The sequence below is a fragment of the Drosophila ficusphila genome, unplaced genomic scaffold (genome assembly GCF_018152265.1).
Source record: "Drosophila ficusphila isolate 14025-0441.05 unplaced genomic scaffold, ASM1815226v1 contig_220, whole genome shotgun sequence".
Classification (NCBI taxonomy): Eukaryota; Metazoa; Arthropoda; class Insecta; order Diptera; family Drosophilidae; genus Drosophila; species Drosophila ficusphila.
In genome coordinates, this window is record NW_025064118.1 from 1,146,823 (window position 1) to 1,161,473 (window position 14,651).

Genomic DNA, 14,651 nt, shown 5'->3' on the forward strand with positions numbered 1-14,651 from the left:
GCGAAACTGTTCCTGTGGTGTGTAAAACTGATGATAAATCAAGCAATCAAGCACGATCAATGAACTGGCTAACGGGATCAAAGTTGACATACTTTGATCACAGTAATGAAAATAATAAATTAAACAATAAATCGAAGGCTTTTCGGACTTTTTGTAAAGAGGTCCCATTTGCTAGGACTTTTCTTATGTTGAAGTACCTTCCTATTTCACGTGGAACAATAAAAACTTCGAAGGAGAAAAGTCTGTAGTAATGACCAGGCTAACGTGGAGGTAAAATGGTTCAATAATTCGATTTGGCTTTTGCACAGAATAGACTTAGGGGCAATTCGCTCTTTTAGACAGTCTTTTGTCTTCAATTTTTTTTTCATTACCACTGCATCGACTACGCCAACTTTTGCGCATTCGTAAAAAAAAATACCTTTCCCAAAGATGTGTGCTGTTGGCCCCTTGAAAATGTACTAACATAACAGCAAATAAATTAAGCAATTCAATAAGCGATTTACATAAAACTGCTTGATCTGTGAAGTACAATTTAAATATTACAAATAAAAAAGAAGAATTCACTTTTTTCGGTTTTATGGTATACCATTACCTCCAGAAAAAACCTGGTCACCTTTCTTCCTTGGTGTTTCTTTGTTGTCCCACTTAAAATAGCAAGGTACTTTAACATAAAGAAAGGAACTTGCCCATAGTTAGAGTATACGTCATTCCCTCAACAACAAATATTGGCCAACTAATATTAAAGCGGTCTCATCCTTGCCACTAAACAAATTTAAAGAAATCGAGCTGGATTTTTAGAAAATTGGAAAACTTTTAAACCAAATGACAAACTTGAACTGGTACTTTAATTGTAGGCATTCTATCACTAGTAAACTAGGAAGCCATTAAAAACTTTTTCAACAGAAGGTTTCAAATAAAGAAATTGACGGTTGATTCGTTGAAATACTTAGAAGAGGATGTGATCATGTGTTGAATGGTGTAAACTAGACTTCCCCATCTTTGCAAAAGATACCTTACATAATTGCTTTTCTGCCAAAATTAAAGGGTTGTATACCTTTTTCTCCAGAGAAATACAGGGTTTTATTTATTTTTTTTTAGCATGTTAGCATTGTTTTATTTAAATACACTACAAATTTTATCAACGTACGTGTCCTTAAGTAAATTCGTATAAAATTTCGAGTGAAAATTTTCATAACTGTTGAAGTTATAGTCCTTGCCGCAGAAGTCCTGAAAACTGAAAAAAAACTACGTTAGTATATAGTGTTACCTAGTTCGCCAACGAAGGATTTTACGAAAAAAAAATTTTTACAGTTACAGTGATTTTTATACCCTTGCAGAGCAAAGGGTATTATAATTTTAGTCAGAAGTTTGCAACGCAGTGAAGGAGACCTCAGACCCTATAAAGTATATATATTCTTGATCAGCATCACGATCTCAATCGAAATCCGTCTGTACGTCTGTCCGTCTGTCTGTTTCTCTTCAAACTAGTCTCTCAGTTTTAAAGCTGTCGTGCTGAAACTTTCCGAAAAGTTGTGTAGTTATTGCACGCAGTAGGTATATAAGTCGGAACGAGCCGGATCGGCCGACTATATCGGATAGCTCCCATACGAGAGATTGAAAAAAAATTCTCACTCCGTTGTTTTTGATCGGATCGACTTGATTTCTTCCATTTATTTTTCGATCCTTCCTATGGCAGCTATATCATAGAGTTGTCCGTTTTTTCATAAAATTTAATCCGAAATTCAATAGTAATTAGAAAACGCCATCTGGAAGAAATCAAGTCGATCTGATCAAAAACAACGGCGTAAGATTTTTTATTTCACTCTCTTGTATTGGAGCTTTCCGATATAGTCGGCCGATAGGAAAGATCGAAAAATCTATAAAGAAATAACGGAAATAAAATTATAACATCTTTGTTTTTAACGGACAATCATGATTTTTGGAGTATAGAGTTTTCTAATGAGTCTTGAGTTTCAAATTAAATTTTATAAAAATCGGACGACTATATCATATGGCTGTCATATGAACAATATGGAAAATGAATAGAAAAATCGTCATAGCTTCGATTTTGTTTAGCCTTAATGTATTTTGTTTGACGTATTTAAGGACTGCAAGGGTATAAGAGCTTCGGCTTGCCTAAGCTAGCTTCTTTTGTTGTTAACTTTAAGGTTCAACTAAATTCAAATAGTCAACACCAACCCCCATAGCCATAATTTTGATTTTTACTTTTAAGCTTTTTTACCATTTGGAGTAAAGGGCAATTGTTTTTCCTGGAGTTTTCGTATTATTTATTTTAGTTTATTTTTAGTTTAAGCGATATCCCTCGATCGGTATATTACCTATTATGGTAAGACCATCCGTCGGACTTTGAATTTTGCAGCTATTTATGTAGTCGCCGTCGCAAACTCTCTCGTTGCTCTTCGTCACTACGTGTAATAAGACTTTGAAAAATAACTTGTAACCTTTAAAAATAGGCCTACAAATATCGGTTATAGTTTTGAGTTGAAAACTTTAAAAGTACCACTGCTTAAAGTGTATAAGGTGAAATATGATGTCGACTAGTTAATAAATGGGAGCTGCTTAATTTAAAAAACCAGCCAAACCACATTTGTAAGGTTCGACTGCAGAGCATCAACCGGATGGGTCTGTTATTGTGTCAGGGAAATCAGTTATCTGACTTTCGTTTCTATAGATAGACCTGCGTTCCTCTTTTCCGATTTGATTACAGTTATATCCGGTTACACAATTTATAAAACAAAATAAGAAGAAACAATCACACACATCTGACCTGAATCAGATGAAAAGTTACTGTTTTAAATAAATCTACAAGTGGTTTTAATCATAGCTCGTTTTAAAGGAGACAACAATGCTACAGCCACGCAAAACCCACAGGATAATAAGCCCCTGCCTGAGAAACCACCTTTCATTTCAATTCAGAACTAGAATGGTCATAACTCTCTTAAATATACTTATTTTAATTACGGTCAACACTGCAGCTTCGCAAACAAGCAGTAAGTATACTTCGCTTTGTGTTTTGTAGTGGCTCTTAAAATAAGAAAACATGGCAATTAGCGTGACGAAATAAATAATACTAATGGGTTTAACACTTTTACTTAAATCAGCTTTAAAAGATTGTCATAAGGTTATAACATCTTGTGTTAGTATTGTAAAAGACTATCAGCTTTAAAAGATTGTCATACAGTTATAACATCTTGTGTTAGTATTGTACAATTTCAGTAACGTGTTTGTATGTATTAGTATCACGTATTCACTTTTAACGGGCTACTTGCGATGTCTAAACAAAAAAAACCAGTTTTACTGGTGCTGTGCCTGAATTCTGTGTTTGGAAGAAGGAAACCAATATTTGGCTGGCCAAAGCTTATATACTCTTTAGGTCATTCAAAATTAATTAATATTAAAATAAAAGCAATAAATGAAAAAACTAACAATGTGCATTCCAGAAACGTTTTTAGCAAAATAAAACAGATTATAAACGTTTTTATATTAAATATTTTAAGCACTTACAGACTCTGGCACAATACCAATTAAGTTAAATATTAAGTTATTTAGTTAAATAAAACATTTTAATATTTTTGTTACATTATTTTTATAATTATTAATTATTTTCTGATTTTACATTGGCAGTGTTAAAATAGGTATTTTAAGTAAGACTTAGTTATTGTTTTCCAATTACATAATTGTAGTTTTAAAATATTTATTAATATTTATTTATTATTTAATTATAAATAAAACTCATATTAAGCTAAGACTTTAAGCGTCTTAACATTTGTAGTAATTTTAAAGCCATGAACTTAAGCTCGCTTTCCTATCAGTTTGAATTTAAGCTTTATTCATACACAAAAGTGAAGCTTTTGAATGTTATAAGAAAACTTTAATATTAAAATTTGGATTTGGATTATTTTAAAAAACTGAAAAGATTTTTTTGGTCGGAAGCAGACGGTTATATTAGTGTTTTCCGAAACAAAAAGTATGCAGTAAAGTTCCAACAGTTAAAAGCTAAAAAAATGATTTTATATCAATTATATTCGCACCAAATATAAAACCGATAACTGTAAAGAGATTTTAAAGCCAAAAAGGCAAAACATTTTGTTTGTTAAAATATACAAATATCTATATTTGAACAGCTACTTAGGGCTAAGTTAATCCAACTTCAGGTTGCTCAGGCCATAAACCTGGTTGAAAACCGATCTCCGCTTGATATCCGGCAATCCTTCAACGGCGATCCGGCAATCCGTTCTCGTGAAATCTTGACCAGAGCTTCAAAAGAACGCGGTTCCCAAATGGGCAAATCAGACAGCGTTTTGTTGTTGAGTAAAATATCAGATCGAGCCAAGCCCTCCTTAAAGGTTTCCAGACCAACTCCTGTATCAGGATCTTCTTTAGTGTGTTCTCTTATGATTCTCACTACGAACTGACTCGCTGCTCGCAGGCAGCTAGCTTTCAACCCCCGTTTATGCTTAGCTTCTTACTCTCTCGAGAGAGCACATCCTCTCTCGAGAGATCAGAAGTGTGACCAGCGCTTACAATATAATCTAATAATATAAAATAATGATATTAATAATATAAGTTAGCATACATAATTAATACCCAGCCTGTTACACTCCGTACTGCTGACATCCCGGCTCCACTCGTGTGGTCCACAGTTGCGCCATGTCCAGTTCCTTCAGCTTTCGTCCTTTAGAAGCGTACGCCAATGTCCTGTGAACGCTCCTAACCGCGAAGGAGTAGACATTGCGAGTGCGACTTCTGTAATGCTAAAGGAAACATGTGTATTTGTGGATTTGTTATTATTGTGAATGGAGTTGTCCGATTTTTGCTCAATTCGTAGGATTAAACACAACGACGTTATAATTTTTTTTTTATTATTTATTATTTAATATATATATTTTTCGATCCATCCTATGGCAGATATATGATAGATTATCCGATTGATAAAATTTAATTTGAAATTCAAAAGTAGTTAAAAATTTAGGACGAAATCAAGTCGATATGACAAAAAACAATGGCGAGGGAAGTTTTTTTCTTAAGACTTATTTCCCCTTCCGACTTATATACTGCAATAACTACACAGCTTTTGGAAAAGTTTTAGCAATATAGGACACAGCATGTTGGACGGGTGGTGTTTTTAACTACTATCGAATTACGAATTAAATTTGATCAAAATCAGATAACTTTATCGTTATTATTTCTCTTCAAACTAGTCTCTCAGTTTTAAAGCTATCTTGCTGAAACTTAACAGAAAGTTGTGTAGTTATTGCATAGAAATAAAATATATTGCCTAAGTAAATAACTATTTTTTGAACCCCATGCTGGCCCGAAAGCCACCTTAGTTGCCTTTATCTAAAGGGGGCTGCCTTTCTGTCCGTTTGTCATCCTATCTCTCTTTCCGGACGATATTGGCTTGTTGTTTTATTTTTGCACGCAAGAAAATTCAATTGCGTAAGATATAAATAAGCACCCATAAGCTGCTGCCACAGAACATCACAACAATTGCCGACTAGTTAGAGCCGGAACAACGCGTGAGGGCTTGCAGTTTGGGATATCATCTGCTTACCGTTTACCGTTTACCGTTACATAGCTGTAAAGAAGAAGATGGGAATAAAACGGTTAACCAAATTCTGCTCCCGCACGGCACTACTAAGAAATACATATATAACAGGATGTAGGCCGTACTGGCAACTGTTAGCTCCAGCCAAAAAAAAAAAAAAAAATCAAAGCAAGTTACTACTAGGGTCAAAGTGAGTCAACAGATTGCTGACGGCAGAGTGATGGTCGTTGTCGCAGTTGTTTTATTAAAAAAGTCACTGGAATTTAGATAACGTATACATATTGTATCAGGATCTTCTTTATTGTGTTCTCTTTTAACTTTCAATGCGAACTGACTCGCTGCTTTCAACCCCCGTGTATGCTTAGCTTCTTACTCTCTCGAGAGAGCACATCCTCTCTCGAGAGATCAGAAGTGTGACCAACGCTTACCATATAATCTAATAATATAAAATAATGATATCAATAATATAAGTAAGTATACATAATTAATACCCAGCCTGTTACAATATTTAGATGCCCGGTTTGCAAGGCTTACACTTGTAATATTTAACATGCATCACAATATCCTAGATATTAAATAAGAATTAAACTTTACAAAGTATACTTTTGTCAGTAATACCTTGGAAAATATTTTATAACGGTTTTCTTGTGGCAAACATCTTTTTGCGCTTACCCAGAGCTTGAACTTGATCAACTAAGTAATAATACAATTTTGTTTTACAGATCAGCCTTATCTAGTGAGTCCGACACCAACATTGCCAGCCAAAGTTGTTGACGGTAAGAATTATGAGGCAACCGTGTTCCCAAGCCATGTTTAATATCGTAATTTATATATCTATCTTGTTTTCTTATTTAAAACTGATTTATTTAAAACTTTTTTATACATTTTCTTCATTTCTTTCTATGATTTCACCATCTTTTGGAATTTACATTCTGGAAATATTGACTAACACAAACCTTTTAAAATATAACTGCTCAAAATAATATTATGTATATATTTATATGTTGTTCACTATTCCTTTTTTTTTGTACTTTATTACCATACCATTGATATAATGCTTTATGAATATGAAGATATAACAACAGTACTCTTGCTAAATAATGAATCAGGACATGTGGGTGATATTCATGGACGGTTCCTGACAGTACGTCCAGAAATAGGTCTATTGACATCGACAGCCAGGACATTTATTCAGGATGGAATAACAACAGAGTTTGCCACAAAAATTGTAGGGACAACTTTGAGTAACGGTCGGCTCTACGCACAATATATCAAAAAAAGTTCGAGAGTTCTTTTTGAAAATGAGCATTTGACTCCATCTGTGGTTACAAGTTGGGTGGGTGAAAGGGCCTCTCAGCAGACCCCACAATTTCTACAGAGCCACAATGACCTTTTCAACTCTGATGATGCCGACTGGCAGAATGTCGATGACAACCTTGGCGTTCAACAGGTAGAATTCGTAGGCAACACGGATTTTATTACGCCACAAACTACAATAGTTAAATACTCTATGACACCTGCCCTAAAAGAAAACAAGCCTATTACTTCTTTAGAATCTGTAATCACCAGCAATGACACATTGAACTTTAACTTAAATGGAATAATTGAAAAAAATAAATTGATAAGTGATAAAGTGTTTTCAATTACAAATTTGAAAACATATACAATTAAAAGCAATATCGAAGATATTCCGAATTCTGCATTCCAGGAAAGTGCTACCGACTCTTACGCTCTCAGAGAAGAAAGAAAATACGAAATGCTTAGGCAACCAAGTCAAGGGCATCAAAGTCTTTCTACCCAAAAGCCTTTTTTAGCCACTGTAACATATTACGGATTCGCAGAATTTACCACCATCGTCGGCGATAGTGTTATTGTTTTTTCCCCCAGCACTTTGGAAAGCAGTATGCACTTCGGACAAGTTACATCCATTAAAGGCAATCCGACGTTACAGCCTGACTTTATTCACGACTACCACAGCCAAAATGTAGAAATAACACAGAGTTCATTAGAAACAGTAGAAACCCTTGAACAAATAGAATTGTTAAGCAAGAAGTCAAGTCTTGGGTCAGACATAAGTGCTTTTACAATTGAAAACCAATCAAACGATATTTTAACTCCACAGTCAACTGCATCCTTAGAAACCAATTTTAAAAGTTTATTAGTAGAAGAGGCAGCTGGAAATATTTTAATACCAGATGTTCTCTCGAGTTCCACTGCAAAAAATGATCTCAAATCAGAATCTACCAACGATAACAATAACCTTGAAAAGCTAGAAGGTGCAAAAACTGTATATATTGATGATGATCCATTCTCTCGATTTGTTGAGCTATCTGATTCATCGAGCTCAAAGTCTGAAGCCACTGACCAGGACAGTACACTGAACTATATTCACTTATCCAATAACGAAGATATCAAAAATGGGACATTGAAAACTAGTACTGTTGATTCTGACATAAAAAACATGCATAGTTTGACTGAAGAACCAATTGTTGGTACTGGGAATATATATGATACTAACATAAAAGACACTTGCAGCCATACCACGTCACAAGTGTTTCTTACTCAGATGCCCAAGCCAGTTCAAACAAGCAATGGAAATATCGAGCCCATTGCTATTAATGATAATCCTCTTTTATCTTATGATATTGTAGAGACTACTAAGTTCTATTGCATACAGGCATCAAAAGCGGAACAAGAGTCTGGGCTTAGTACGATTAATGAGTCACATGAGACCGTCACAGAGTCCAATGGAGAGTTGATGTCCACTGAGTTAATAGATGATGTAGATGAAACCACAGTTCGAGGCACTGATGATTACGATGTGACAACAGAAAATGAATATGAAGGCGAGGATGATGATTACGAAAATAATGCCGATGATGTTGACTTAATATACAAAACTTTGTATACAACTTACACATATTTGACAACTTTCTTTGAAGGGTCCAGTTCTACCGTAGCTAGCCACACTGAGATCTTAACAAACATTGTTTCCTCAACATTAGGTGCTGAAGGTGAACTAAAATCAAGCAACCTTGAAGGCCAATTTGAAAAGGCTTCAATTGTATTGCCTAAGTATACTATACCTCTCGACATAGCTGGTCTGTTGACTAAGAAAAGTACACAAAATGATACTGAAGTCGAAAATACTATATCGACATCAACTTCCAATTTCGATGACTTAAAATACAGTAAGACTTTGTTTACAACTTATACATACTATACATCGATTTTTAAGAATAACGATACTGAAGTCCAATCACGAAGCGAGATAGTCACGAATTACATTACAGACGAAATGCCAAACTCTCAACAAAATATTATCATTTCAGGAGATTCGCAAACGTCTGACCAAAGTTTCTTAAGCTCTCAAACACTCTCTGATGTAGACATGTCTCTTGGAATGGAATTAAAATCAAGTAGCTCAAATTATACAGCTTCAGATCTTTCTATTACAACAAATTCCCTTGAAGACCAAGTGAGCTCCGAAAGCAACACAGAGGAAATAATACCATCAGCTACTTTTCTTCTCCAGACAAGTTTTACAACGTTTACTTTTTATACAACCATGTACGTTGGCGAAGACTCTAATATTATAAGTCGTCTGGAAACAGTAACCAATATAGCTACTGAAACTTTGAAACCTACTAAAGTAGTAGTAGATGACTCCTCTTTTCCTATTACCTATTTTACAACATTTACCTATTGGACTAAGTTAGCTAAAGATGGTGAAATAACTACACTTAGTAGAGAGGAAACGTTATCGAATGTAATCCAACCTACAAACGTCACCGAAATAGTTATTGATGACTCATCAAATACAGAAGTTGAAGCAAGTCAGTCAACTATAAGCACTAAGTCCGAAAGCAATAGTGACTATATTTCCAATTCGACTAATGCAGACATTCGATCAGAAACTACTACCTACTACACTACTTATACTTATTATACAACTTCATACGAAGTCAATAATACAATTATCGATTCTCGCTTCGAGACCGTCACTAATTTAGTGACTGCCGGGGAAGTCACAATTTCCGCCTCTACTTTAGATATGATGCCTAAGTCTAGTCAGTCTGAAAGTGCAACCGAAAACCCGATTGAAACAAAAGCAAAGAATGTAGTTTTATACGATTATAAACAAATTATTGATGCAGACGAGATAAGCACTTTGTATTTTACAACCGAAGTTTTATCTTCGCTAAATAGTGAAGGGCATGAAATAGAAATAACAAGTAGCTCCTCGAGATTGCTCGTTGACGAATCGAAAAAGGCTAGTTTAGCCACGATCTTAAGTAACACACCTGATAATAGCTTATCCAGCCTAAAGATGCACAAAACGGGCTTAGTACGGCTTATTGAAGGCAAACGCGTTCAAAACAGTACGACTACACTATACCAATCAAAAGTTATTGGAACTGTTATAGATAATCGATATGCCCAAATCATTGAGAGTACATCAAGTTTTTTCTTTGAAAAGTACACCCCCACAGACTATTTGGTCTCGTCCACCGTTCAAATTCCTGTGATGGCAACAGCAAATGGAAATTTCCTTAATTCAACGAACAACATCAACACTGAAAGTCAAGATGCAACAGTGTCTGACATAAAGGCAAGAGATGATCTTGGCACTGACGGGCTTGCACCACAAAATACTAAGCCATTATTCGCGCCTGTAATAAGGCCTTTTGCTTCCCGAAACAGGCCTACATTCGCACCAAAACAAAAAACTTTAGTCCCCAGCAGTGCTACCATAATAACAAGATCAGACATCACACCCACCATTACGGCGACTCCTGCTTTAAAGTCAGCCGGTAAATACAGCTCGTCACGCAGGGGTGTCATTTCGAATGCGCCAATTAACCCAAATGAGTTTCAGAGTTTGTCCCAGGGTCAGGCATCAAGGCGCCTATTTGGACGTCCAACAAAGCCACTATCAAATTCAGCCGAAGCAAATGGCACTCTACCCTTCAACATTGCATTTTCACCTTCAAAGAATCGCTTTGTTTCTTCTTCCCGTAATGTTGTTAGTTCCAGGCGACAAAGCATTAATTATCGATCATCAAATGTTCCTGGTTTTCGTGGATCTGGAATAATAGCCAATTCTAGGCTACGCATAAAACCAACTAACTCAGTGTTAGTGTCGACGCAGTCATTCAGCAAAGTGCCAAGTTCAGATAGTAGTTCTGAGGAAGAAAATTCCACAGATGAGATAAATGAAGAGGACGAAAGCCCTAAACATACTAACAACCCATTGACACGGTTCCGTCGACCTTTGAGTGGGCCCAATGCGTTTACGCCTGCAATAAGACAAAGTGCTGGAAACTCGCCAGCCGTTTCGCTCAGACGAAATCCTTTATCGACTCGATCCAAAACTTCGACTACAACAAGCAGCACAACAACAACGACGACCAAGCCCCGAACTAGAAGTTTTCAGAGACCTCTTCCATTTCAGTCAGCAAGGTCAAGACCACAAAACTCCCTTTTCCCACCACGAGGACTTTTCCAGTCTCTGAAAAAGGAAGAAAGCTCTAAGGAAGTTAAGCCAAACGATAGTGCGACTGAAAATGATCCTGAATACGTAGACGATGACGTAGGAAATGCCGAGGAATCAAGCCCGCAGGAAAATGTTTACCGCATAAAAAGGTCAGTTGGTACTTTGACTAACCCGAAACGTAATAGTAGAGTACGTCGTCAAGCAGATGCATTGAAAATAAGTAGATTTCGATTTCGTCGACAAAACCAAACAGCTACGTTGACTAAAGAAGATTCAAAGCTCTTCGGGCCTGAGGTTCGTACTGAAACCACGCCAACTTCGCGGGAAAAGATAAGTTCAAGATTCGGTTCAAGATTTCGTTCTCCACAGGGACAGCAGACAACATTGCTTGAATCAACCACAGTGGCCAATCATAAATCGATTCGACCGACAAGACCGATAACGAAGCGACCACAATTTACACTAAGAGAAAAAGATGTCACTTTAAAAGGGCCTTCACGTTCGAGTACAAGCAATAACTTTCGGCGTCAACAGGCAACTGGAAATGCCTCAATAAGACGTGCTGGTACCTCAAATACAGGTAATTCAAACAGCCGTAGGCTTAAAGGCTTGGTTAGCTATAACAACAAAAATAATGGAGATCACGGGCGACTCTCAAATGTGCAACGATCTCGAAGTTCAAGTTCTAATACACTGAACAGAGGGAGGAGTCGAGGTCGAAATCGGAACGAATTCTCTCCAGACCTGCAGTCCATAGAACACGAAGTTCACTCCATCACAGTTACACATTTCATACCATCTGAATTGACGATACCAGTTGTCAACGGACATGTCACCGAGTACAAAAACATAGTTACTGCCAAGGCAAGCACCGAGGTTGTTGGACCAGATGACTATATGCAAGTATTGGGGACAAACGGATTGAGTTCTATATACCTGAACAGAGAGATATCTAGTATAAATATTGCTGGTGCCACTGAACATACAAAGTATTTGCTACACGAATCCATCACAAGTTCAATAATCTTTACACCAACCACAATCCGCGGTAGAAAGACATCATTTTCGCATGTGGTTCCATCGACAGCCTATTCGGTAGAGTACCTGGTAACTACAATACAGCCTCAAATTCCTGATAATGCGCCGCTTGCCAACATCCTACTATCCCAGTTACTCTTGGGAAATCTAAACCTACCTGCTCAACCTATATTAGGTGCTGTTGGGCAGCTGACAAGTGCCACATTGGCACCCACATCAGTTGAGCCTGTAACTGAGTATCGCACCCACACATCCACCTACGTAACTACAATTTTCGATGGGAAATCGACTATTCTTCCAATAACCTTTCAAGGAAAAAAGATTCTAACTACCGTCTACGATACCACTGCACAAACAATTACAGCCACAGAATACAGCGTAGATACAATAGTTAATACTGTCCCATTGCCTTACAATACGCAGTCCATTGGACAGGCAGCTCAGGTGAACAATTTGTTGCTCCAACAGTTGCTCCTTCAACAACAACAAGATGGGTTCTCACTACCCCAAGCAGTATCGAAGACTGTATCGCCTCAAATATTTTTAAGTGAAAACCTACAGGACTTGGAAGAAGGTTCACGGTTATCAAAACAAACCGATGTCGATTTTGAAAATGATTCTGACTTTATGTCCATCAGCAGCGAGTCTCAACCCACTAAAAGCAATAGAAAGAAGTCGCGAAAAACCAGCTCTGGGCACAAGCGCAGTAAGCAAAGGAATGTAGCAGTGGAACCACAGGACCCCAGCGTAGTCACACTCTACGTGTCAGGACGAAGACCTGGTGAATTCAGTACTGTGTTGTCGACGGTGGGAAGCGAGTACGATCACTCAGCTGCCCTACAAAAGAGGGAAGCATTCTTTGAAATTCAACCAACTGTCACTTCGATGGACCATTACATTCAGTTTCCAAACACCGAAGAAATAGAAGATTTTCAGAAACATTTTTGAAGATCAAACGAAGTTGAGTTTACCAAGCGGTACGCAAAATATTGTTGTTAAAAATGTTAATTACCTTGGTATGTTCTGCACACGAATTAAATATATAATGTAAAGAATGAATTTTGGAAGATTCCCGATTACTAGTCAAAGATTAAACAAATATGAACTTAGAGTCTTCTGTTCACTCGTGCTCACACTTTCTTATTTTTCTTTAACACTGAGGAAACGAAATTGACATAATTTGTAAATTTACATGACATTATACGCAACTACAGTCGAATCCCGATAATTCGAACCCCGCTCAATCGAAAATCGCGATAATTCGTAAAAAATTCTGTTCCCTTGAAAAACAATCCCTTGAAAAAAATCTCGATAAATCGAATTCCCCTCTAATTCGTAAAAAAAGTGATCCCCTTGCCATTTCGAATTATCGGGACTCGACTGTATTACATTACATACGAAACAAGTTTGCCATTTGTTTTCTCCATACATAAAACTGCCATTTTACAAAACGTACGCTACCAGCGTTAGCGATTTTTCTGGAACTTTTCTTCAATTTATAAAAAAATAATAATGTAACTAAAAAAAAGTGTTTTTTGAGAGTACACAATAACAAAATTGATAAAAAAGAAACTCATTAGGTATAATATTTTCTGATTGCCTATAATGGCTTCTAGTTTACATATGTATGTATATTGGTTTTGAATTGTAAAATCATGTATGTTACACCGGACTTTAACCTTTCTTTACACGTGTTACGACATGAGGAAGAGAAAACTGATTTTGATTACATTAAATGTTATAACATTACCATCTAAATTTAATGTATATATGTATGTATGTGTACAAATTTCTGTATTTACTATTTCCCTACTAATACTTTAGAAAAATGTACATATAAAAATAAAAAATAGTTTATCGAGTTATCGAACTTTTTATAAAATCGCATTATTTTTTATTAAAATGTTTTATTTGTATGGGAAATTATAGAGTGTTACAAGTTCTGTCAAAAGTATAAGATATTTCTGACCATATGGGTATAGGCAATTTTTATTGTTTTTCTTGTTAAATTATTTTCCTAAATTTTCGATGCTTTGTGATATCTTGGATATGGCAAGCCTTAATAGCTGAAAAAGAATATAAAACATGTGCAAGATGCCCAAGTATACTATACTCCATCCTTATACATATGTCCCAACCAATTTATGGTACTTCTTTTCAAACGTTCCTTCTATTGTCTGTCTTTTTTTCACCTTGAACTTGAGCAACCGACAATGCTCGTGAACATTAAAAAACTTTAATTGTCTATTGGAATCAACACAGGACACAACCAGATAAACGTTTCGTATAGGACCGGTAGAATTAATTCTAGATACGTTCTACTGCATGGCTCCATCTCGGAGAAAATATGGGACGAGGCTAGGTATAACGTTGCCACTCACGTAATGCCAAATGGAGTAGAACTTATAATTGCCAACGAAAAGGAAAATAGTTTTGAAAAGCTAGCTGTGACTTCTAAAAAACTTGTTAGTTATAATAGTAAACCACTTTTGATCACAAAACAGTTTAACAAACCTCTGACTCTGGCCCCAAGCACGTTAGAGGATC

General features: G+C 36.2%; 1 protein-coding gene across 2 annotated transcripts; it reads left to right on the forward strand.

The window, feature by feature from the left end:
• The first annotated feature begins 2,611 nt into the window (after window positions 1–2,611).
• LOC108098397 lies at window positions 2,612–14,628 on the forward strand. Of its 2 annotated transcripts, none has more exons than XM_017201274.2 (3): window positions 2,612–3,011; window positions 6,292–6,345; window positions 14,609–14,628. In XM_017201274.2, the coding sequence occupies exons 1-3, from the start codon at window positions 2,867–2,869 to the stop codon at window positions 14,611–14,613; spliced, it is 204 nt and encodes a 67-aa protein (XP_017056763.1). In that variant the 5' UTR covers window positions 2,612–2,866; the 3' UTR covers window positions 14,614–14,628. The 2 variants fall into 2 exon arrangements, with proteins under 2 accessions (XP_017056763.1, XP_017056761.1); XM_017201272.2 differs by lacking the exon at window positions 14,609–14,628 and adding an exon at window positions 6,643–13,991 and having other exon boundaries at window positions 2,650–3,011.
• Window positions 14,629–14,651: the final 23 nt, after the last annotated feature.

What these genes read in the sequence shown, in the direction of transcription:
- LOC108098397 (XM_017201272.2), top strand. Translation starts at nt 2,867, where the DNA reads ATGCTACAGCCACGCAAAACCCACAGGATAATAAGCCCCTGCCTGAGA. An exon ending in TGCAGCTTCGCAAACAAGCA is followed by an intron (nt 3,012 to 6,291) that starts GTAAGTATACTT and finishes TTTGTTTTACAG; the next exon opens with ATCAGCCTTATCTAGTGAGT. An exon ending in GCCAGCCAAAGTTGTTGACG is followed by an intron (nt 6,346 to 6,642) that starts GTAAGAATTATG and finishes ATGAATATGAAG; the next exon opens with ATATAACAACAGTACTCTTG.